This window comes from Mytilus galloprovincialis, chromosome 14 (assembly GCF_965363235.1).
Source record: "Mytilus galloprovincialis chromosome 14, xbMytGall1.hap1.1, whole genome shotgun sequence".
In the NCBI taxonomy this organism is placed as follows: Eukaryota; Metazoa; Mollusca; class Bivalvia; order Mytilida; family Mytilidae; genus Mytilus; species Mytilus galloprovincialis.
In genome coordinates, this window is record NC_134851.1 from 47,774,522 (window position 1) to 47,800,061 (window position 25,540).

Here is a 25,540-nt window from a genome sequence, read left to right on the forward strand (position 1 = left end):
CATTAAGACATTTGTCTTTGAGGTTCAGTACTATAACTGTTCAATGTTTTCAACAGCATCAAATTAAAGTCTTTTTTTGTCGAGCCTTCGACTTTAGTCGAAAAAGCGAGACTAAGCGATCCTACATTCCGTCGTCGTCGGCGTCGTCGTCGTCGGCGGCGTCCACAAATATTCACTCTGTGGTTAAAGTTTTTGAAATTTTAATAACTTTCTTAAACTATACTGAATTTCTACCAAACTTGGACAGAAGCTTGTTTATGATCATAAGAAAGTATCCAGAAGTAAATTTTGTAAAAATAAAATTCCATTTTTTCCGTATTTTACTTATAAATGGACTTAGTTTTTCTGCGAGGAAACATTACATTCACTCTGTGGTTAAAGTTTTTAAAATTTTAATAACTTTCATAAACTATCCTTGATTTGTACCAAACTTGGACAGAAGCTTGTTTATGATCATAAGATAGTATCAAGAAGAAAATTTTGTAAAAATGAATTTCCACTTTTCCGTATTTTACTTATAAATGGACTTAGTTTTTTTTGCGAGGAAACATTACATTCACTCTGTGGTTAAAGTTTTTAAAATTTTAATAACTTTCATAAACTGTCCTTGATTTGTACCAAACTTGGACAGAAGCTTGTTTATGATCATAAGATAGTATCAAGAAGGAAATTTTGTAAAAAAAAATTCACTTTTTCCGTATTTTACTTATAAATGGACTTAGTTTTTCTTCCAGTTAACATTACATACAGTCTGCAGTTAAAGTTTATAAAACATTTATTAGATTCATAAACTATCCTGGATTTTTTACCAAACTTGGAAGCTTCTTTCAATCAAAAGACAGTATCGAGAGGGAAATTTTTATTGATGTTTTTCCTCATTTTTGTTGAGTCTGCGATTAACAGCAAAAGTAGGCGAGACACTGGGTTCCGTGGAACCCTTGCGAATTTTTTTACATCTTAATCCATTGTCAGTATTTCACTTTTAATCATCCAGACGTGTGTCTTAAACTAGCTAGTTGATGACCAGGTAATTGCCAATAATTTGTTATTGCTGTATATATAGTCTAATAATAAACACCTTCATTGATTACTCGAAGCTATTTACCTTACGACACAAAAACAAGAAAAAGAAATGGTGACCTTCTGTTTTTACAGACTTTTCCGATATCAATTTCGAGTTTCTCAAGAGTTTTACCCTGTCAGTTTTAATTCTGTAAACAAAAATGTTTACTGAAACTTTTTCGATGTTGACATTTTCAAAAGTTGTAGATTTCAAATTTTAATGGGAGGGATGGAAGAGGGTCTGAAAAACAAGAGATTTCGACTCCCATCGGAAGAATCACATGTATGACATACAAAATTTAATTATTACACAATACAAACTAGACTAAGTGAAATCCCTGGCCACACTTCACTCTGAAACTGTTTTATAGCAAAGTCAATGTTGGATTTCTTTGACAGACACAAATGATGCCCCTGCAGATGCAAAGTCTTATTTAAAAATACCTGTCTAACACTTTACCTTAAATATGACAAAGGTAAATTATATTATCACCCAAAAGAGCAAATATAAATAAGAATCAAAATCCTGACCCCATGCACAAAAAATGGAAAAACCACCAACTAAGTGAACACTTCCTAGCATAAAACTGTAGGACAATTATCTGTATGCGAGCTCCCCTTATGCAAGTAACTACTACAAAAAATGATTAAGAGCAAATATTAAACAAAATCAAAACCCTGACCACATGCACACCTTCAATACATGTACAAAGACTACAAACAGACATCAGAGTGAAAACTTCCTAGAATTCAAACTGTAGGAGGAGTTAAGTGGAATAACTGTAAACCCATAATGGGAATGACATACAGAGAGACACTGACAGGGGTAAAATAATATGACGTTTCAGTTGTGGCGGCATTAAAAGAATTAATTTTTTAAGAAAAAACTGTACATTTCCAATTTTCATGATGCCAAACCTCCTATTTTTATGACAGTCTATAAAAAATTTATTGATAATGATCAAGGATTTGTATAGTAAGAAGGATTGGAATCTCGTGGGCTTTTGCATAGACTGTAGTAAAATATCTTCTGCGGCGCGAGATTTTGTGAGATTACCCGTGATGCATCTGGAAAATGCTAAACTAGCTCTGATTAATGGCTGACATTTGCATCACCTAAACAAATAGACATCGATATGTAAGTATCTACAATCTATATTTATCAAATATTATGCTTGAAATAAGAAGTTTAAAATGGTTCTGGTGTTATGAATAACTTTTACGATCGCAGTAAGAATACACGGCTCCATAGAATGAATTTGCATATTGACCGAAGTGACCTCACCCTATCCCGCCTATTGGGCGGTCCTATCATCATTTTCTATTTTTATACTCCTTTTTCAAAAACCGGAGATGAGTGATAAAATTTATATTTTCTGATAGATATATGATTTCTTCGTGTATTGAGTAAATTTCGTAGTGATTGATGCATTAGTTTTCCTATTTTTTTTACGTTTCTTTGAGTTGATTACAACACAAAGATGCCGTTCTGGAGCGAAAATGGGGGTGGCTTGGGAAAAATGAATAAAGTTCTTCAATTGACCTAGATTAATGTTCAAACATGTTTACAAACGTAAAACATTGGTGATAAAGTGTATTGAAGAAATCTCAAACCGCTAAATAAGGGAATTGTGATACTTTTTTGTCTTTAAAAATCAATGTGGTTCTCAGATGAATCGCAATTTACCAGGCCTAAATTGGGAGGGGATCCAGTTGTCATAATAATCTGATCCTTCCTTCCTGTTAATGTACTGAAGTGAAATCGTTAAACCATGTGTTTTGAAATAGTTTTACATCAATTTTAACTAGCCATGTTCCATAGAAATCTCTATAGATTTGCCTTTGCCGATGTGGAAAGGGACAATGCATGGATGGTAATCTTTTCCAAATGTTCAGCCCAATTTTAACCAGCATCATGATATTGTGAAAGTACATTGTCACGATTGTGTACAACTGTACAAATGAATGTACATTTTTTACTGACATCAAAATAATACACCAACACAGCTCATCTTATTTAATGCCTTTAATGATGTATAGGTAGTGCTGTTTTTGTCTTCATTATAAATCACTGCCCCCCCCCCCTTTATTATGCATGTTATTATTACCCAGTCAGCAGACTAACAGTGGGCCAACGTTGGCAAATGGTCGGCCCGTTGGTCGACCGTTGGTGTTGGCTTCACAACATTGGCCCAACGTTGGCAAATTGTCGGTCCGTTGGTCGCAAGTTTATGTTGGCTGCACAACATTGGCCCAACGTTGGCAAATTGTCGGTCCGTTGGTCGCAAGTTTATGTTGGCTGCACAACATTGGCCCAACGTTGGCAAATTGTCGGTCCGTTGGTCGCAAGTTTATGTTGGCTGCACAACATTGGCCCAACGTTGGCAAATTGTCGGTACATTGGTCGCACGTTGGTGTCGGCTGCACAACATTGGCCCAACGTTGGTCTGTTGTTGTAAATTCATATTATTATCTCATGTTGGTTATAAATAATCGGGCAAATGTTGACATTATGTTAGTAGCAACATAGGGCCGATATGAAATTTTCTTAATAGAATTGATTATATAATATTTTACGCTTTATTTCTCTTGGGAGGCGGATAATTTTGATTGCAGCAGGCTTTATGAAAAGTTAATGTTATACCGAAAGTGTTTATCAACTGAAATTACATTTACAACTCTATGTTGGGCCAATGCTGGCCCAACGTTGCATGATCATATATTATACCCTTTATATAAGTCAGGTAAAATTTATACTGGAATATCATTACTGTAATAAAAAAAATGTACATTTTTGTATATCGTAAACATAGATTGCCTGGTTAAAAATTAAAATTTATTGCAATCATTATTTATAATAACTTTATTCATTAAACTTTGTGAAACATAATAATAGCAATTATATGCAGAGTGATATTTGATACAGCCAGTCTGTTAATCAAGCCCATTCTGATAAGGTTGACCATATGTTCGACAAATTTCAAAGATAGTTGCTATGGTAATTAAGTTTATAGGAAATCTGAATGTAATGGGATGGTCACTTTTGTGATTATTTCCTGTTGTGTATTTGTAAGAATTTTGAAAGCAGTGATACGAAGAAAACAAAAAGAGAAAATCATGTCATCTGAGATTCAAAGAGAAAGATATATATAGTAACACGTAAGTTGTAACTTTAAAATCTGATATATATATACGATTCAGAATGACAAATACAATATGATTTTTTAATCTGAGGGATGTTGTTAAAAATCAAAACATATATTAATTTCTATCATTTTATAATGCTGATCTTGAAGTTTATACGTTTCGGGCGAAATATTTTCTAGATTTTAAATCATTTCAATCCTATTAATTATCATGAAATATTTGCCACTGAACATTAGCATCTTCAAACAAATGGTATATTATATAAATCTATAACCACAACATGTATGATCATTACTGAAGTTAATGGAATAAAATTGTCTTAAGATGTACCTTATTCCGTAATGTTTCAAAAATGTGGTATAATGATTTCTACTTCATTAAAATATATTTGAATTTGTTAGTTTAATTGTATTTCTAAATCGCATGCAAACAGATACGATATATTTGTGAAACCTGATCATATACACACTCGAATGTGTAACAGTGCTTTTATATATCAAATATATAACTGTTCATTAATACACATCTAAATTATTCTTTATATATCATGTATATTACGAATATATAAAGTATGATACCGAATTCTGAAATAATAGTAATAAGGGTTTGTTATACCCACAAATCCGTCTAATACTAATGAATTTCTGACCATTAGACAAATAACCAAAATTAAAATAAAATGGTTATTTAAGATTTTATTTAGTATTAAATAGTGTTTAAACTATTTAGAATATACATTAATTTATATTACATATCTAGAAGGGAGATTACGCACGCATGCATTAGACAAATACGCAATTCAAGTTTACTTATAACTTTATTACAGAGTCGGTTAGAAAAAAAACCATAGCTGTAAAGAGTCTTCGGATAAGGAGATAGATGATGCAGCTAAAGATTGGCGGCGCTTAAGCCTTGACAGAGAAGGTGGCAAAAAACAGAGAAGGGAAAAAAAGAATAACATATATGTAGCAGAGTGATTTTTATGATAATTTTATATATTGTAAAAATCATCTATTTAATTACTATATTTATTATAAAAGCTTAATTCCATATTTTGAATATTGTATTTTGGTTAAATTATTACTTGCAAACCCTATTTTTATGTATAGTAATATTCACGTTATTTTCTATGAATATTCATTAGGGATTTACTTAAATCATTGTATCTGATTGGTTGTTAATATTTCGCGGTCAAGTTTAATTTCCTTTGTTTTGTACCTGTACATTTCCACGGGACGATAGCCATGACAGTCCATTGAATTTATATGCTTATATTGACCACATAGTTTACCTGTAAACCTTATATATTTTGGACAACATTATTATAGAATACTGTAAGTTACTTCTTTATTAACATTATTTGTATTTTTCACGTAAATGATATTCTAGTAAAGTTTCTATTTTGTTTTGTAACGTTCTCCTCATATCGCATGTATGTAACACAAGTACACGAGATGTACATGATAGTATTTTATTAAGCTAGAAGTATATGATTTTATAATCTACGGTTTATTTGCCACGGTAGAATTGTATTGTTAATTTGCGTACATTACTATTTGATTATTGTCATGAATAGTCTATATTTTATAAATGACGGCTTATTAAGTGAAAGACGGAAAAGAGTTTCCATTTATATAAAAGTGTTTCCATTTATATAAAGCAATAGTTTTGTAGTAAATAGTTTTTATCAAGTACAAATATGAACGAGTAAAGAATATTTGTTACGTTGTATATTTTTATAATTAGAGTCCGAGTATTTATGTTCGTATTTTGGTTTCAGGACTCCATGTAATGTAATTATGTAGAACACATGATTGTGTGATGTTTATATGATGTGCCGTTAACCGTATCAGTACAACTCACTCCACAAGTGGTAAGAGTATATTTATTTATAGTTTAGCATTGTTTATATTGTATTGTAAACATGACTTACCTCCCGTTAGTTTGGAGCTTTTAACGAATCGATAATATTGACATCATTAGTCTTTATGATTATTATATTTGCAACTTTATGATTGTTGTATGATATTATGTAGTTAATTATTATACGTATTATATATTTTAATGAAGTCATTATTAATAAATGTAGATGTAACATTTATTATATACCGTTTGTAAGGTAAACCAGTATTGAATACATATACACAGATACACGTAATTTACATATTACATTCTGATTAGTGTATAGTCAAAGGTTAAACAGTTGTAAAAGTACACGTGACACCCGATGTCAATTTCATTGAACGTAAACATTGAATATTTTCTACTTGCAATACATTTTACTTGCTATTTAGATAATAACAGTCAAAGGTATTATTTATTATATTTCTGTATTATATAACCTGTGATATTCGTAAACGTATATATATTTATGTTATATGAAATAGCTTGTTATTTATATATGTTGTATTGCTATTTCAGACTTGTTATTTATATACTGGTACAATAAAGAATCAGAACCTTAAGCTCTCATTGGTGTTATTCCTAACGCATAGAAAACCACCTACTACATATATATAAATAATAATGACACTGTTGAAGTTCAAATTGAGGAGGACACTACTCGTGGTGACGACCAATGATATCAAATTTAAAATAAATAAAGTTTCATCTTCTGAATTATTTAATTTTCATTCTGGATCTGGAACCAATACAACTAAAATTACATCTCCGAAAAAACTATTTGTATGATCGCCTAACCATAAGCCATACGTCATTTGTTCTGTTAAAGAAATAAATGAAATTGATATGAAAACAGAAGATTTGGTATGATTGCTAATGAGACAACTCTTTACAAGACACCAAATGACACAGAGTTTATCTGGTCGATCCATCAAACATTGCCAAAGAAATATCTTAGCGTCACACAATAAATAAAATTAAAGAGGCAAAGTTCATGAAAAAAACAAGGACAGTAACAACAATTGGTAATACCAAAATACAGAATTGCTACCTTAAACTTTGGCAGTTTGGAATACAAAAAAAGATCAAATGCGCTCCGGAGTATTTATCATATACAGCTCCTCATGCAGCATCCATTGTAATTTGGTTGAAACAATAGACCAACATATTGCCAACATAAAAATGAGAAATACCTACCTTGGACCAACATAGTGCCAACATAAGAAAAGATATTTCTACGTTGGTCCAACGTTGTGCCAACATGGATTTCGTTTTTCATACAATGGGCCAACGTTGGCTATATGTATTGCATATAACCGTACAACGTTGAGCCAACATGAAGCCATCATGTTGGGCCAACGTAGGCCCACTTTGCACTTATACGTTGGGCCAACGTTAAAATACAACGATGGGCCAATGCAATGATATACGTTGTGCCAATGTTGGGCCAACATACTCATGTTGTCTGGGTATTGACCCCCTTCTCTATCTGGCATTTTGCTAGGCTAAATAATGTTTTCCTGCAACAACTTCAAATCAAACAATGAAAGATGTTTTCCTGCAACGGTGTCAAAGCAAAAATCAAAATAGCCTTGCAAGATTTTTTCCTGCAACGGCGTCATAGCAAATAATTAAAATAGCAAGACGTCATAATTTTTTTAAACCTGTGCATTACAAATGTACCGGAGCTTTATCTTTTGTAGACCGAACTGCTCATAACTATACTTCAGTCAAGTCCAGTTAGAGTTTTATATATATAATATATAAAGGATATTCTGTTATCCAAAATATCTAACATTTATATACACCTATTGACTGGGTGTGAGGGTAATAGCAAGTTTGTTGTCCCTGAGGTACCAACTATTGCTCGAGGCAAAGCCGAGAGCAATAGTTGGTATGCGAAGGGACAACAAACTTGCTATTACCCGCACACCCAGTCATTAGGTGTTTTATTATACTGAACAACACAGCCATTAAGTATTTTATATATATATACCAAAGAAATAATTTTCTAAAAGTGTATATATATATCATCTGAAAGAAAACAAAAATGTCACATAACTTTATATGCACATGATGAACTATACTTTTTTTTATAATTCGTTTTGTATTAATAAATATTTCATTAATTTCAATCAAGACAAGAAATACTTATGTTAAACTTTCTGTGCTTAAAAAAAATTCTAGCTAAAATACACCAAACGCAAATTCACTTTTTATATACGGAGAGCGGACCCATATTAAGAATAAGGTACTATATTTTAGATCTTTAAAAAATTCCCAGTGAAGATTTTTTTTTCTTTTTTATAATTGCTTCTTATAAGTGAAATTACAATCAACACAAACAGATTCCACCGTTTACAATATTAGCGGGAGTTTGACGTTGCAAAGCATACGTAACCAAGCAGAGTACTCAATGACATCATTATCGTCCAATGAAAAATAAGCATGAAAAGTACGGGAAAGATGATTATGAAACTATTAACCGGTGTAATAGTCTTTGAAACTATTGACTGGCAAATGGTTCTGTGGAATGAAATAGCACAATTTTTTCATTACTTTTTATATAGAAAAAACACACTGAAGTATAATAATTCCTTTTATTGTTATTTTTGATTTTTTTTTGTTTGCGACATCTTTTGATCCTACAATATTGCAAAATATTTTATTTTAAAACAATAGAAACATTGATACAAATATAAATTATTCCTAAATTTGCATAAACCCATAGAAATCTAACATTTATTTTGCAAATATAATTGTTAGAGCAAAGATCTTGAGGTAGTATTGCTATTGTTAAGGACATTTTTGATATTGGAATTGTTTAAGCCATATGCTATTGTATTAGTATTGCCACATATAACTATATTACACCTTTTTTTTCAGTATTTTCCAAAATTCTCAAACTGGTGAATGCTAAGAAGAAAAGTCTAGGCACAAGGATTCAAGTCCCCAAAAAAGTCTAAGCAGTTGTCACGTGTGCCAACAGCAGTTGACCATTCATGCACTAATCATGTGGACTTACATATATACCGGTATATGGCATGCCTTCAAATAGAAATAGAAATACAAGTGTATCGGCACAACTGAATGCCACTTTTGACCAGAATGTTCCTCTGAATATCATTTATGGAGGATATACCAACAATGTTTCATGGGATCATTAACATTCAATCTCTTATACCAACACGTGAAAGCTACGCTTTGTGTGTAGGGAACTTTGATAGTGACTTGATAGATGATCATGTGATACCTGGGTTAAATTGTATTATTTCTATATTTTAACATAAAAAAAAATAAATCATTGAAAATCTTTTTTTTATATTCCATTACATGCCAGATTTATTTAATACTTCAAATCTGCTTGGTGTTGAGTGTACTATGTATATTGACGATGTACATGTATGTGTAGTAAAATAAGCAAGGAGACATGGGATATGATTGAAATAAGACAACTATCCATCCAATATCAAATGCAGATTTTAAAAACTAGTAGTCTACATGTACAATGATTGAATTAATGAATGTATGTCAACCACCATCAACAAAACCCATGCAGCATAGCAGGTCGTTATATATTATCACATGAAACCAACAGCCCATACATAATACATGCACAAAAAATAGTTTTTGTACCAAATTTAAAATTAAGACATAACAGTAAAGAGATGCGGGATCTGGTATGATTGCCAATTGAATGAGACAGCTCAGTTCACCAAAGAAACAAATGATGTTGATGTAAGCTATTATTTAATCTATAACAAGAATGTGTCCACAGTACACGGATGCCCCACTCACACTATCATTTTCTATGTTTAAAGGACTGTGAAATTGGAATAAATTCTCTAATTTGGCATTAAAATTAGAATGATCTTATCAAAGGGAACATGTATACTAAGTTTCAAGTTGATTGGACTTCTACTTTATCAAAAACTACCTTGACCAAAAACTTTAACCTGAAATTTGCACTATCATTTTCTATGTTCAGTGAACCGTAAAATTGGGGTCAAAACTCTAATTTGGCATTTAAATTAGAAAGATCATATCATAGGGCACATGTATACTAAGTTTCAAGTTGATTGGACTTCAACTTCATCAAAAACTACCTTGACCAAAAACTTTAACCTGAAGCCAAAAACTTTAACCTGAAATTTGCACTATCATTTTCTATGTTCAGTGAACCGTAAAATTGGGGTCAAAACTCTAATTTGGCATTTAAATTAGAAAGATCATATCATAGGGCACATGGATACTAAGTTTCAAGTTGATTGGACTTCAACTTCATCAAAAACTACCTTGACCAAAAACTTTAACCTGAAATTTGCACTATCATTTTCTATGTTCAGTGAACCGTAAAATTGGGGTCAAAACTCTAATTTGGCATTTAAATTAGAAAGATCATATCATAGGGCACATGTATACTAAGTTTCAAGTTGATTGGACTTCAACTTCATCAAAAACTACCTTGACCAAAAACTTTAACCTGAAGCCAAAAACTTTAACCTGAAATTTGCACTATCATTTTCTATGTTCAGTGAACCGTAAAATTGGGGTCAAAACTCTAATTTGGCATTTAAATTAGAAAGATCATATCATAGGGCACATGTATACTAAGTTTCAAGTTGATTGGACTTCAACTTCATCAAAAACTACCTTGACCAAAAACTTTAACCTGAAGCCAAAAACTTTAACCTGAAATTTGCACTATCATTTTCTATCAGTGAACCGTAAAATTGGGGTCAAAACTCTAATTTGGCATTAAAATTAGAAAGATCATATCATAGGGAACATGTGTACCAAGTTTGAAGTCGATTGGACTTCAACTTCATCAAAAACTACCTTGACCAAAAACTTTAACCTGAAGCGGGACAGACGGACGAACGGACGAACCGACGAACGAACAGACGGACGAACGAACAGACGGACGAACGGACGCACAGACCAGAAAACATAATGCCCCTCTACTATCGTAGGTGGGGCATAAAAATCGTTTTACATGTATATTCGTAACTGTGAGCTATAAAGTCAATACATGTACACGGCAAAATTGTACAAAAAGTATCTTCTGTTAGACAATAACCAATTTATAGTTATCATGTTAACAAAGTCATTTATTGTAAAAATAGTTTTTTACCAAATTTGAAGTTAATACCTAAGAGTAAAGAGATGTGGTATGATTGTCAATCGAATGAGACAGTTCAGTTTACCAAAGATCAAATGATGTTGAAGTACCGGTAAGCAATTATTCAATCTATCCGTGATAGACAAAAGTCAGTGTTGTACATGTATATTAGTAATTGTGCGCTATAAAGTCAATACAAGGCAAAATTGTACAAAAAGTATCTTCTGTTAGACAATAAACATTTTAGTTATGTTTACAAAGACATTTATTGATAAATATCTATAGACGCTACAGTCTAGACCTAGAAAGCATGAAAGTTACAGACAGAAAAGTATTGCTTTTGTTAAAATACTTGATGTAAACTGCTGTTACGTACCTAGAGGCAGATTTAGGGGGCCCGGGCCCCCTTTTTCAGAAAAAAATTGGTTGCTTAATCTAGGGAATCACTGAAGCGTGACTGGAGCGCCCCCCCCCTTTTAGGCAGTCAGTGGGCTCCCATTTATGTAAATTTCTAGATGCGCCAGTGGTACCTCATATGAAAGTGTACCAATGTATAATCAGAAAAAGATAGTCTTCTTTGATATATGACAAGTCACTCTTTTCAAGTTAATTTCTGTATTATACATAACCAGGAATAATTTCATGACTAACTAATTGAGAGGCCGTACATGTATGACAGAGAGCTGACACTATAAAGTTGCCCTATTAATTCATGCACAAATTGATGAAAGTGCTCTGATGAGAAAAAAAAGTGCATTTAAAGATGTAAAGTTATTAGTACAATTAAAAAATTTTGCTTGCATTGATAATTTATAACACACTGGCTAACGTTTCTTTTATGCCTATATGTTCATGCTGAGACTACTATAACACAGTGTTATAGTAGTCTCAGGTTCATAATGATTGAAACCGGCTACAGTAACATGCAGAAGCAGTTTTATAGGGTTTACCAGTGGGCTCCCTCTTCAACAGTACTTGTTCCAAACTTATGATAATGACTAGCCACTGACATATGTATAAAACGCAATGCAGTAATTCGTCCTGAAATGTGTGGTCAGTTCTTTTTTGCCACAAAAATTGTTTTGCACCTGTTTCCCGAGATTGATGGTTTCCGAAGATGCAAATTCGCATGTATAGCTATAATGACATTATTTACAAGAAAAAGATTTTTTTTAAATTTCTTTGACAATTGACTGAAAATAAAAAATTACAGAAGTTAACACACAAACACACTGTCAACTGTCGTTATACACCTTCCATCAAATAAAACAGTTAAATTATGCTTAAAATTTCGTCATGCAATTGTAACTTGAGTGAAAATCAATAATAATTACATTTTAAAAGAATGAATAAAGTTCTTAACCATTACAACATTGTCTATACGTTGTCTATACGGATACGTGACAAAAATAAGAACACAACTCGATGCATGTGTACAAAAAAATCACGTTCCGATATCGTTAGTGACGAGTAGTAGTAGTAGTAATAGTGGCGAGTACCGAAGTCTCGCCGCGGAAGAGATTACGATAAACCGCGAGATTCCAATCCTTCTTACTATACAAATCCTTGTAATGATGTAATCGAAAATTGATAATTAAATTCTCCAAACGATTAAATCATTTTTATGTGAATATTTTGCTCTAAGACGTATTATTTCTTGGTGAAAAACAAACATTTCTCATTCTTATCTAAGCCTTTACCTAAAACTGTTAGCCAGGCAGTCTGGTAATATCTACCAAGTGGAATAGAAATCAAGCAACCATACCATCCAGCATTATCTTTTGTTACATTCTTTATTGTCAGTATTTCTGGGTGACTTAAATTCACCATGGATTGCTAAAATATCAAATAAAACAGCATTAGAGGATGAGTATATAAAACATTGAAAAGCAAAATTTTCAAAAAAGTGAACTAAGACAATAAATTATAAAACAAGAATGTGTCCACAGTACACGGATGCCCCACTCACACTATCATTTTCTATGTTTAAAGGACTGTGAAATTGGAATAAATTCTCTAATTTGGCATTAAAATTAGAATGATCTTATCAAAGGGAACATGTATACTAAGTTTCAAGTTGATTGGACTTCTACTTTATCAAAAACTACCTTGACCAAAAACTTTAACCTGAAATTTGCACTATCATTTTCTATGTTCAGTGAACCGTAAAATTGGGGTCAAAACTCTAATTTGGCATTTAAATTAGAAAGATCATATCATAGGGCACATGTATACTAAGTTTCAAGTTGATTGGACTTAAACTTCATCAAAAACTACCTTGACCAAAAACTTTAACCTGAAGCCAAAAACTTTAACCTGAAATTTGCACTATCATTTTCTATGTTCAGTGAACCGTAAAATTGGGGTCAAAACTCTAATTTGGCATTTAAATTAGAAAGATCATATCATAGGGCACATGTATACTAAGTTTCAAGTTGATTGGACTTCAACTTCATCAAAAACTACCTTGACCAAAAACTTTAACCTGAAGCCAAAAACTTTAACCTGAAATTTGCACTATCATTTTCTATGTTCAGTGAACCATAAAATTGGGGTCAAAACTCTAATTTGGCATTTAAATTAGAAAGATCATATCATAGGGCACATGTATACTAAGTTTCAAGTTGATTGGACTTCAACTTCATCAAAAACTACCTTGACCAAAAACTTTAACCTGAAGCCAAAAACTTTAACCTGAAATTTGCACTATCATTTTCTATCAGTGAACCGTAAAATTGGGGTAAAATCTCTAATTTGGCATTAAAATTAGAAAGATCATATCATAGGGAACATGTGTACCAAGTTTGAAGTCGATTGGACTTCAACTTCATCAAAAACTACCTCGACCAAAAACTTTAACCTGAAGCGGGACAGACGGACGAACGGACGAACGAACGGACGAACGAACGGACGAACGAACGGACGAACGGACGCACAGACCAGAAAACATAATGCCCCTCTACTATCGTAGGTGGGGCATAAAAAGTGAAAAAAGAAGAAAATATTTCAATAAACTAGACAATTAGAATCACATTATTTTCTTAAGTCACTTGAGATTTGTCATGCAGTCAGTTTTTTAAATATACACATGTATATATACTATTGTATAACACTTTTTAACAGCAAGATAAACTTATCAACAGACAATAAGAAATTAAATTTAAAGAAACATTCACATCAAGATCATTCAGACACACCATATCTGTAAACATTTCATGACTCAGTGAGACATTTTTCAAGCGACATACATTTTGGTGTGAAAATCCCAATGCAACCTTCTACTTGAGGTATTAATAAGTTGAAGTTATGAAATAACTGTTTCACAAATGATATCGGATATGTTCCTTATGTTGTTACTACAATCCCCTTCCCTTTCATGAATGTGACCTACCAAATTAGACTATTTACCGGACTTGTTATTACATAAGCAACATGACGGGTGCCACATGTGGAGCAGAATCTGCTTACCATTCTGGAGCACCTGAGATGACCCCCAATTTTTGATGGGATTCGTGTTGCTTATTCTTTATTTTCCTATGTTGTGTCATGTGTTCTATTGTTTGTCTTTTTTATTTTTAGCCAGGTGCATGTTGTCAATTTATTTTAGTTGATTTATAAGTTTGACTGTTCCTCTGGTATCTTTCGTCACTCTTTTTTTGAAGTCTAGATTGACTATATAGATAAAGATAGAAAAATACTGGTCTTGGCCCGTAATTCCTAAACAGTTTGGACCATCACCACCAAAAAAAAATCTGAATCTTCCTTTTGTGGTTTTAATATAACTAAAAAGTGTGTGAAGATTTATGGAATAATCATAAATAGTTTCTGAGATACGGCACAACATGTATTTTTAATAAACATGATCACTCTAAAATAAGATAAAGAATCATCACAAAAAAGTAAACAGATCTTCAGATTAATATAACTTACCACTGAACCATGAAAATGAGGTCAAGTTCAGATGACACCTGCCAGTTGGACATGTACACCTTACAGTCCTTCCATACACCGAATATACTAGCCATATTGCTTGTAGTATCTGAGATATGGACTTGACCACCAAAACTTAACCTTGTTCACTGATCCATGAAATGAGGTCGAGGTCAAGTGAAAACTGTCTGACAGACATGAGGACCTTTCAAGGTACGCACATATCAAATATAGTTATCCTATTACTTATAATAAGAGAGAATTCAACATTACAAAAAATCTGAACTTTTTTTTCAAGTGGTCACTGAACCATGAAAATGAGGTCAAGGACATTGGACATGTGACTGACAGAAACTTCGTAACATGAGGCATCTATATACAAAGTATGAAGCATCCAGGTCTTCCACCTTCTAAAATATAAAGCTTTTAAGAAGTTAGCTAACACCGCCGCCGCCGCCGGATCACTATCCCTATGTCGAGCTTTCTGCAACAAAAGTTGCAGGCTCGACAATTAGCATCCACAGATTTTATCAAAACATTATATGATTAGGCGTTGTTAATTAAAGTCTATTTTTGCTAATGAGAGTAATATTAACATGTCGGGATAAATTGAGTTATTTTGTGTTTTAGTATAAATATCGTTGCAAAATTTTGGAAGAGCAGTCACCCTTCGGAAACCCAAACTTGCACTGATAAAGTCTATTATACTGGACCTGTAGGACTGACGATCAGTCTTCCAGTTGACTTTGTAGTGTTTGGACAAAAATGTATTTTTTGACTCCCCTTTTATTTTTGAGAATATTTTAAGATAGCAGTCAGTGTTCTGGAAGCGTAACCTCACACTACTCGTCATGCTCATGTCATTATACTAGACCTAAAAGATTGTTTTACCAGTCTACTAGTTGACTGTGCAGTGTTGAGACAAAATTTATCTCTGAATCATAATTTAATTTTAGAATATACTTTTAAGACTTTTATATTTTGATTTTGAGATTAAGTTCATTTTATGATTTAGCAAATTTGGCATTTATTTTATATTTTACATTGTAAGGAGAAAATAGTTTTACTTTGGATTTTTTATTTTGAATTGATACTATGTACTTTAATTGGATTATTATTATTATTTGGAATTGTTTAATAATTAATTTATTATCATCATACGTCTAAATTATTATAGTAATTAAAGTATGAAAACCTAGTGATTTTTAGCCTTATGTTACAGTTCTATGTAATATAGGCATTTTCTAGTAATATTACTGTTTTATGTAATATGGAGACTATATTACACATTTCAGTAATATAACAATATTACAGGTTTTAGTAATATAAGAATTATATTACTATTTTTTGTAATATTACTTTTACTTGTAATATTATATAAACTAGAGGCTCTAAAGAGCCTGTGTCGCTCACCTTGGTCTATGTGAATATTAAACAATGGACACAGATGGATTCATGACAAAATTGTGTTTTGGTGATGGTGATGTGTTTGTAGATCTTACTTTACTAAACATTCTTGCTGCTTACAATTATCTCTATCTATAACAGTACTTTCTGTGGAAAATGTTATTGAAAATCTTCAAATTTTAAGAAAATTGTTAAAAATTGGCTATAAAGGGCAATAACTCCTTAGGGGGTCAATTGACTATTTTGGTCATACTGACTTATTTTTAGTTCTTACTTTGCTGTACATTATTGCTGTTTACAGTTTATCTCTATCTATAATAATATTCAAGATAATAACAAAAAACAGCAAAATTTCCTCAAAATTACCAATTCAGGGACAGCAACCTAACAACCGATTATCCAATTCATCTGAAAATTCCAGGGCAGATAGATCTTGACCAGATCAACAATTTTACTTCCTGTCAGATTTGCTCTAAATGCTTTGGTTTTTGAGTTATAAGCCCAAAACTGCATTTTACCCCCATGTTCTATTTTTAGCCATGGCGGCCATCTTGGTTTGTTGGCCAAGTTACCGGACACCTTTTTTTAACTAGATACCCCAATGATGATTATGGCTAAATTTGGTTAAATTTGGCCCAGTAGTTTCAGAGGAGAAGATTTTTGTAAAAGATTACTGAGATTTACGAAAAATGGTTAAAAATTTACTATAAAGGGCAATAACTCCTAAAGAGGTCAACTGACCATTTTGGTCATTTGACTTATTTGTAGATCTTACTTTGCTGAACATTATTGCTGTTTACAGTTTATCTCTATCTATAATAATATTCAAGATAATAACCAAAAACAGCAAAATTTCCTTAAAATTACCATTTCAGGGGCAGCAACCCAACAACGAAATGTCCGATTCAACTGAAAATTCAGGGCAGATAGATCTTGACCTGATGAACAATTTTACTGTGTGTCAGATTTGCTCTAAATGCTTTGGTTTTTGAGTTATAAGCCAAAAACTGCATTTTACCCCTATGTTCTATTTTTAGCCATGGCGGCCATCTTGGTTGGTTGGGCGGGGCACCGGACACATTTTTTAAACTAGATACCCCAATGATGATTATGGCCAAGTTTGGTTAAATTTGACCCAGTAGTTTCAGAGGAGAAGATTTTTCTAAAAGATTACTAAGATTTACGAAAAATGGTTAAAAATTGACTATAAAGGGCAATAACTCCTAAAGTGGTCAACTGACCATTTTGATCATGTAGACTTATTTGTAGATCTTACTTTGCTGAACATTATTGCTGTTACAGTTTATCTCTATCTATAATAATATTCAAGATAATAACCAAAAACAGCAAAATTTCCTTAAAATTACCATTTCAGGGGCAGCAACCCAACAACGAAATGTCCGATTCAACTGAAAATTTCAGGGCAGATAGATCTTGACCTGTTGAACAATATTACCCCATGTCAGATTTGCTCTAAATGCTTTGGTTTTTGAGTTATAAGCCAAAAACTGCATTTTACCCCTATGTTCTATTTTTAGCCATGGCGGCCATCTTGGTTGGTTGGCCGGATCACCGGACACATTTTTTAAACTAGATACCCCAATGATGATTGTGGCCAAGTTTGGTTAAATTTGGCCCAGTAGTTTCAGAGGAGAAGATTTTTGTAAAAGTTAACGCAGGACGACGACGACGGACGACGACGGACGACGACGGACGCCGGACGCCAAGTGATGAGAAAAGCTCACTTGGCCCTTTGGGCCAGGTGAGCTAAAAAGTAATATTACAGTTTTCAGTAATTGCCTGGACTGTGATAACAGCAAAATAAAATTTCATGTAGACAAGAAAAGATACCAAAGAAGACATCATAAGTCTTAGCTTGTGTCTCATTCCCTTTGATGATTACAAATAAAATATGTTTATATTAAGGGGGCTCTCCAGTATAAATCTTTTTTTTCTTTCTAATATATGATTTCTTTATATTTTTCTATAAACATGATAAATGAACTTTATTATATACTTAATAGAACAAGAGGCTCTCAAGAGCCTGAATCGCTCACCTGGTAAATAATGCCTTATTGAACATATTGAACCATGCCAGGCAAACATGTACAGCTAACAATTCTTCAATATTAGAAATACAAGTTCTACCATGTTTACACGTTTCCTTCTAATATAATATGCATACAAGAAGAGCGGCAGGACGTTATTTTTATTACATTATAGTTACAATAAAAGAATTTTAACAATAAAATTGTTATTGTTACATTATTAAATTGTTATTCTTTCGAATTTCTTCATTCATGATTTGAATTTATTCCACTGCTGAGAAGGGGCAAGGGGCTCCAATAACAGCAAAACAGTTAAATGATTTCATTGATAACAGTTAGGCATGGACCATTTAACTTGTAGGGGGACATGGGTTTTTTTCTGGTCAGAATATTTTCTATTTTTTGGAAGTAGCACAACAAATTATTTTTTTTGCAAATTGCAAATTGAAAATTTCAGGACAGGTAGACCTTGACCTAATAAATATTTTAACTTCTAGTCTTATTTGCTCTAAATGCTGGAGTTTTTTAGATATAAGCCAAAAACTGCATTTTACCCTGTGTTCTATTTTTAGCCATGACGGCCATGTTTTTAGACAAAATAGAAAATAAAACACAAACTTTATTTTATACACCCTACTGATCATTCAGTTGAAGTTTGGTTGAATTTGGTTGAGTAGTTTTAGAGGAGAAGATTTTTTAAAGTTAGCAAATATGATGAACAAATTGTGAAAAAATTGTCATTAAAGGACAATAACCCCTTAAGGGGTCAATTGACAATTTTGGTCATATTTAACTTATTTGTAGATCTTACTTTGCTGATCATTTTTGCTGTTTACAGTTTATCTTTATCTATAATGATATTCAAGATAATGACCAAAAACTGCAAAATTTCCTTAAAATTACCAATTAAGTGGCAGCAACCCAACAATGGTTAGTTTGATTCGTCTGAAAATTTCAGGGCTGATAGATCTTGACCTAATGAACATTTTTACCCCGTGTCAGATTTGCTCTAAATGCTTTCGTTTTTGAGATATAAGCCAAAAACTGCATTTGACCCCTATGTTCTATTTAAAGTAAGGGCGGCCATGTTTTTTGACGGATCAAAAATCGAAGCACACATTTTGTGCAGGATAATCTAAGGAACTATCATGTTTCATCCAAATCCATTCAGTAGTTTCAGAGGAGAAGATGTTTGAAAAATTGTTAACGACGACAGACGACGACGACGGACGCCAAGTGATGAGAAAAGCTCACATGGCCTTTTAGGCCAGGTGAGCTAAAAATGAAATAAAAAAATTGGGTCACCGTTCATTTACGCTAACAATCTGCCTCTGAAAGAAGCATAATTTTTTGTTAATGTCCTTATTTACTGTTGAACTAATAGGAGAAAAAGAAGTAATATCGAAATAAAAAAAGAACTAAATTACAGAAATCGCTTAAATTTTACAAGTATTTAGTTCATGTACAGCTTTTTGAAAACAATAATAAAAAATATAGGTCATCGATGATTTAAAAAAGATATTTCAACTTTAATGCCAAAAAAAATGTATTTTTGCATCAAAGGGAGATAATTTGGAGCTTTTTCAATGCTATAAACATATTAAAAGTCACCTGGGGGCAAACAAAATTGATTTTTTTAGTTGATTTTTGTACCATATCATAAAGCAATAACTAATAGTGTGATGAATAAAATTTGTAATGAAAAAATTCGTAAGGGTTCCGCGGAACCCAGTGTCTCACCTACTTTTGCTGTAAATCGCAGGCTGAACAAAAAAAAGGAAAACAAGAGGCTGTCACAACGACAGCAAACCGGATTTATTAACATTTATTTGTGTCCTAGCAATATCACAAGAACCATTACTGATGAATGGTGAAAGGGAAAATCGTCAATATAAAATTTGACCTCCATTTTGTCATCAGTATCAACATATTAAAATTAGAAAAGCTTAGATTGAATGGTTCATGAGTAAATGCAATAAAGTGAATGGAAACGCCATTTTACGATCTTTCAAGAACCATAACTCCTGAACGGTAAAAGTCAAAATCGTCATTATTGAACATGTTGAACTTGACCTTTATTTTGTCATCAGTAACAACATATAAAAATTTCAAAAGCTTTGGTTGAATGGTTCATGAGAAAATGCACGGACATGACTGGAAACACCATTTTTCAATCTTTCAAGAACCATAACTCCTGAACGGTAAAAGTCAAAATCGTCATTTTGAACTTGACCTCCATTTTGTCATCAGTAACAACATATTAAAATTTGGGAAGCTTTGGTAGAACAGTTCATGTGTAAATACACGGACACGACTGGAAACTCCATTTTTCAGTCTTTCAAGAACCATAACTCCTGAACAGTAAAAGTCAAAATCGTCATTATTGAACTTGACCTCCATTTTGTCATCAGTAACAACATATTAAAATTTGGAAAGCTTTGGTAGAACAGTTCATGCGTAAATGCACGGACACGACTGGAAAAACCATTTTTCAATCTTTCAATAACCATAACTCCTGAACGGTAAAAGTCAAAATCGCCATTATTGAACTTGACCTTCATTTAGTTGTCAGTAACAACATATTAAAATTTTAAAAGCTTTAGTTGAACGGTTCATGAGTTAATGCACGGACAACATTTGATTGACGCCCGAAAAATACCGAAAAAATGAATTTAATTTTTTACAAAATTAAGTTCTGGATACTATCTTATGATCATAAACAAGCTTCTGTCCAAGTTTGGTACAAACCCAGGATAGTTTAAGAAAGTTAAAGTTAAAAAACTACCTTGATCAAAAACTTTAACCTGAACTTTGCTCTATCATTTTCTATGTTCAGTGGACCATGAAACTTGGGTCAAAACTATAATTTGGCATTAAAATTATAAAGATCATATCATGGGGAACATGTGTACTAAGCTGAATGGACTTCAAATTCTTCAAAAACTACCTTGACCAAAAACTTAAACCTGAAGCGAACGGACACACAGATGGACGAACTAACGAACGAACGAACGGAGGCACAGACCAGAAAACATAATGCCTCTCTACTATCGTAGGTGGGGCAATCGTAGGTGGGGCATAAAAATGAAATCACATTTAAACTTTTTTTTTACACCAGAAATCAGGGACGTTCTCTGAAAGCAGGAAATATATTTCCTGACTTGTGCTCAACCTGTTCAGACGTCTCAGACTATTTTTACTCAAAAGATTTTATCCTTTAAACAGGAACAGAGGTTAAAGACAAATCCAATCAAGGTGCACTCAGTGGGTTGAAAGATGCTTCAGATTTAAGATCACCCTTGCACACAACACAAATCATGTGGCAAGGCATTATGTTTGTTTTTCTTGATTCCAAATCATATAGAAGCTTCAAAGCAAAAAAGCTTTGATTTAAAACGTTTGATGACTGCAGCATCAGAAAGGTATAAAAAAAAAAACCAACGCATCGGAAAGATATCACTAAAAACCAACATAGAAAAAAAAAATTTGGACAAGAATGGCCAATAAAATTTTTCGTGTTGCAGTGATTTTACAGGGTTAGTCGTGGAAAGGGAAACAAACAATAATTAATTTTTGGCCTACATAGCTAGTTGACACACAATGAATGTTGTGTTAGAACTTAAAAAAATTAAATTGGACATTTACCTGCTATGGTCCAATATACAAAATCTAAATACATGATTTGATTCAGCATATTTTAAAAAGAACCCCAACAATTCAATTTTTGATGAAATCAAAGAAAGTTCAATTTTGGAACCTCTAGAACTCAATGTGGACCAATTTGATAAAGGGGCCCAGACATCACAAATCTAAATAAACGATTAGAATCGGCATATCAAAGAACCCCAATAATTCAATTTTTGATGAAATCAAACAAAGTTTAATTTTGGACCCTTTTGACCCCTCATTCCTAAACTGTTGGAACCAAAACTCTAAAAACCAATCCCAATCTTCCTTTTGTGGTCATAGATTTCTATTTACTTATACATACTAAAGTTATTATCCTAAAATCATTGGTCTTGGATGACGCTCAACAAGGCAGATGACAACAACGTATAACAAATATCAACTAAATTTTTTTTAATTATTTTTGCGGTTGTATCAAACGGACATATAAACCCATAACGTTAAAAGTGAATGTACCCAAATTCATGCTTCATTAAAAATTTGTGTGAATAAGCATTGTGTATACATTTTTTATATTATTTGGTTGATGCAAACTTCAGTTAGAGAATGGAAACAGAAAATTCAGCATTGTTTCCATAATTGTAAAGAAATATTTAACTTAAATGGAAATTAAGACCTCATTTAACACAAAATTAAAAATAAAACGTTGAAAAATAAAAGGCAAAGCTACAATATTTACAAACCTTTCGGCTCACTAATGCCATGAATTGATAGCCATACCACAGTGGTAACATCCTGTGTTATCTGATCTAGAAAAGAAAAAAAATACAAAAATAAATATGTAGTAAATATATATACTGTCTTTAGTGTTGAGGTACAATATCCAATAAAGAAAAATAAATCTAACATTAAGACGAAGTTGCAAGTGTTGAATTAATATTTCTGAATGCAGTTGTTTGCCAGCCCAGAATTGCATCAATTGAGGGCAGTATGTTTATTATACTAAGTGCTTGCAGAAACTAATCCTAACTACATAAGCCAAGGTTGTTTATAATTATTAGAATTTTAAATAGCATGAAACATAACCAGTGCTTAACAATTGTAAAGTATTGTGTAACTTATATTCAGAACTGTTAACGTTGGATTATGTTGCTTGATGAATTTGGTGATTAGATTTTGTCAGTTGTCATGGTTGTTGTAGGATTTTTCTTGGATTTCAGTATTTCTGTTATTCTACTTTTTTTGTTATGTATAACAGCACTTACAAAAAGATTTTAATCATTTTAATTAGCCAAACATCATGTAGTCGCCAGAAATATGGTCATTGTATCGAAGCACATGTGAATGGTTCCAGTATGAAAAGAAGATAATTACACTTTTGCGAGATATGAACAAAGAAATGTTTAGCAACATTTTGAAAGCATATATTTCATGCTATTATCATTGCATGAAGTTTTAGAAGAACAATAATGTATACAAAATCATACATGTACATGTATTATTGGGGAAAAAAATGAAAAGCAAAGGAAGGGTGCTTTGGCTGTTGTCTTTCATCCTAAGGTCATGGTCAAATGGTGAGTACCCTGATTTAACATAAGTGAATTTCTTTGTTAGTGTGAGTAACCCTGCAAAGACGCCATTGGCATTGCAACAATTAATAAAAGTATATTTCAGGTGTAAGTAGGATGACAAAAGTATCTCTCATATTTGGAACTTGTAGCTTAACAGTGGAAAAGGTGTTTTCTAGAATTGATGCCACAGTAAACCAATCTTATTTCTCGGATTTAAACAAATGAGTAAAGGTTCTGTGCTACAAGAAAAAAAAGTATCATAAGTATAATGTGTACATACATTTTGAAGTTATTTTGCATTTTTTACAAAAAATATTTACATGGTAATAATGAGAAGTTCTGTTAATATTCACATGCAAATTTCAAAAACGCACACATGACATAGAGGGAATAAAAAGCCATATCTAGTTGTTACAATGGTCAACAAATATGGTCATAATTTAACTTAGGACTCAATAAAAACCAACGCATCCCAGCTGGAGAAAACTCTGCAAATTTTGTTTGTTTTTGGATTTGCAAATTTTAAATTCTTCTTCTTGTCTTTATCATGTTTATGTGTTTACAGATTTTTTTACATCATTTATTAATCTCCCACATTCATGACATTTGAATCAAATGATTGATGATTTGAAACAATCACATGGTCACAGTGTGCCCACATATAACGCATCCAAAGACGATTGTGTAAGATTTATTTTAATTCATTCAGAAGTTATATTATAACTTGCTTATTTATAAAAATCTGACATTTTTTTTTTTAATGTTGCAATGTATTGTAATGAAAGAAAAAACAGTGTATCGTAATTTTCTGTCGATAAACACATCTACATATTTTGTTCTTGTTATCTACAGAGTTTTATAAAATTCTGTTGAGTGGTTTCAGAGGAGTTGGGATGACTAGAACAGGACTGATGGACAAAGTCAAAAACATTATACCCTACAGAACTTTGATCCATGGGTTATAATTAATGTACATGAAATAAAAATCTCAGACATAAGAGATTTTATTTTACTTACACACAATTTTCCATTAGGATCCCCCATGATGCAAACTGTCACATGTCAGTTCTTACCATGCTGACCAAACCAATCACTCTGTTTTTCTCGATACTGTGACAAAAAAGAAAGATACATGTATAACAAAGGTATATGTTCCATACTCCAAGGTATATCTAAAAGTAAATGTCCATAAAAACTGTCAATACAAAATCCCACTATCATATCACTATTAGGTAAAAATACCATTTTTTTTTTAATCATTGTTAATGTTCCATTTTCTGTTCATCGTTCCAGAGTTTTATTTTTTTTACACTATCTACATGTATAGTATATAAATACAAATGGTGTTGTGATGTAAACAAATGACACCATAATGACATTTATGTGGTGAAAACAGATACTTTTGCAGTATAAGCTATTTATTTGTCTAGCAAATATGAATAATTGCATACAATTCACATTTTGTATCATAATCCTTCATGCTTAACAAATAAATTATATACATGTACATGTAATCTGGCATATTTGACTGTAAACACTGAATTTGACTGAGAATGTGTATGTATGCATTGAAAGAAGTGAGCTCCTTCTTTATACGACCGCAGAGGTTGAACCCTGAACGGTTGGGGCAAGTATGGACACAACATTCAAGCTGGATTCAGCTCTAAATTTGGATTGTGATTAAATAGTTGACACATCATAGGTTTCTGACACAGAATGAATGT

General features: G+C 32.3%; 2 protein-coding genes and 2 long non-coding RNA genes across 6 annotated transcripts in view; 2 read left to right on the top strand and 2 right to left on the bottom strand.

Annotated features, from left to right (window-relative positions):
- LOC143059828 (uncharacterized) overlaps positions 1-25,540 on the bottom strand; it is a 196,805-nt gene that overhangs the window by 111,147 nt on the left and 60,118 nt on the right. The gene's annotated exons all lie outside the window — the stretch shown is intronic.
- The window catches only part of LOC143059165 (fibroblast growth factor receptor 2-like), a 66,594-nt gene that overhangs the window by 19,124 nt on the left and 21,930 nt on the right, over positions 1-25,540 (bottom strand). The window contains exons 5-7 of one of the 3 annotated variants that reach the window (XM_076232661.1): positions 24,890-24,926; positions 22,989-23,054; positions 12,934-13,069 (exon numbers count right to left, since the gene is read on the bottom strand). In XM_076232661.1, coding sequence (XP_076088776.1) covers positions 12,934-13,069; positions 22,989-23,039 — 187 coding nt within the window. In that variant the 5' untranslated portion in view covers positions 23,040-23,054; positions 24,890-24,926. Of the gene's footprint in view, positions 1-12,933; positions 13,070-15,163; positions 16,114-22,988; positions 23,055-24,833; positions 24,927-25,540 lie in introns of those variants that run through there. The other 2 variants (XM_076232660.1, XM_076232662.1) reach the window with 2 other exon arrangements.
- LOC143059166 (uncharacterized) lies at positions 2,027-9,424 on the top strand. The gene is made up of 2 exons (XR_012973409.1): positions 2,027-2,200; positions 8,998-9,424. It is a non-coding gene; the product is annotated as an uncharacterized LOC143059166 (long non-coding RNA).
- LOC143058594 (uncharacterized) lies at positions 5,258-6,723 on the top strand. Its single transcript, XR_012973141.1, has 3 exons — positions 5,258-5,543; positions 5,990-6,082; positions 6,631-6,723. It is a non-coding gene; the product is annotated as an uncharacterized LOC143058594 (long non-coding RNA).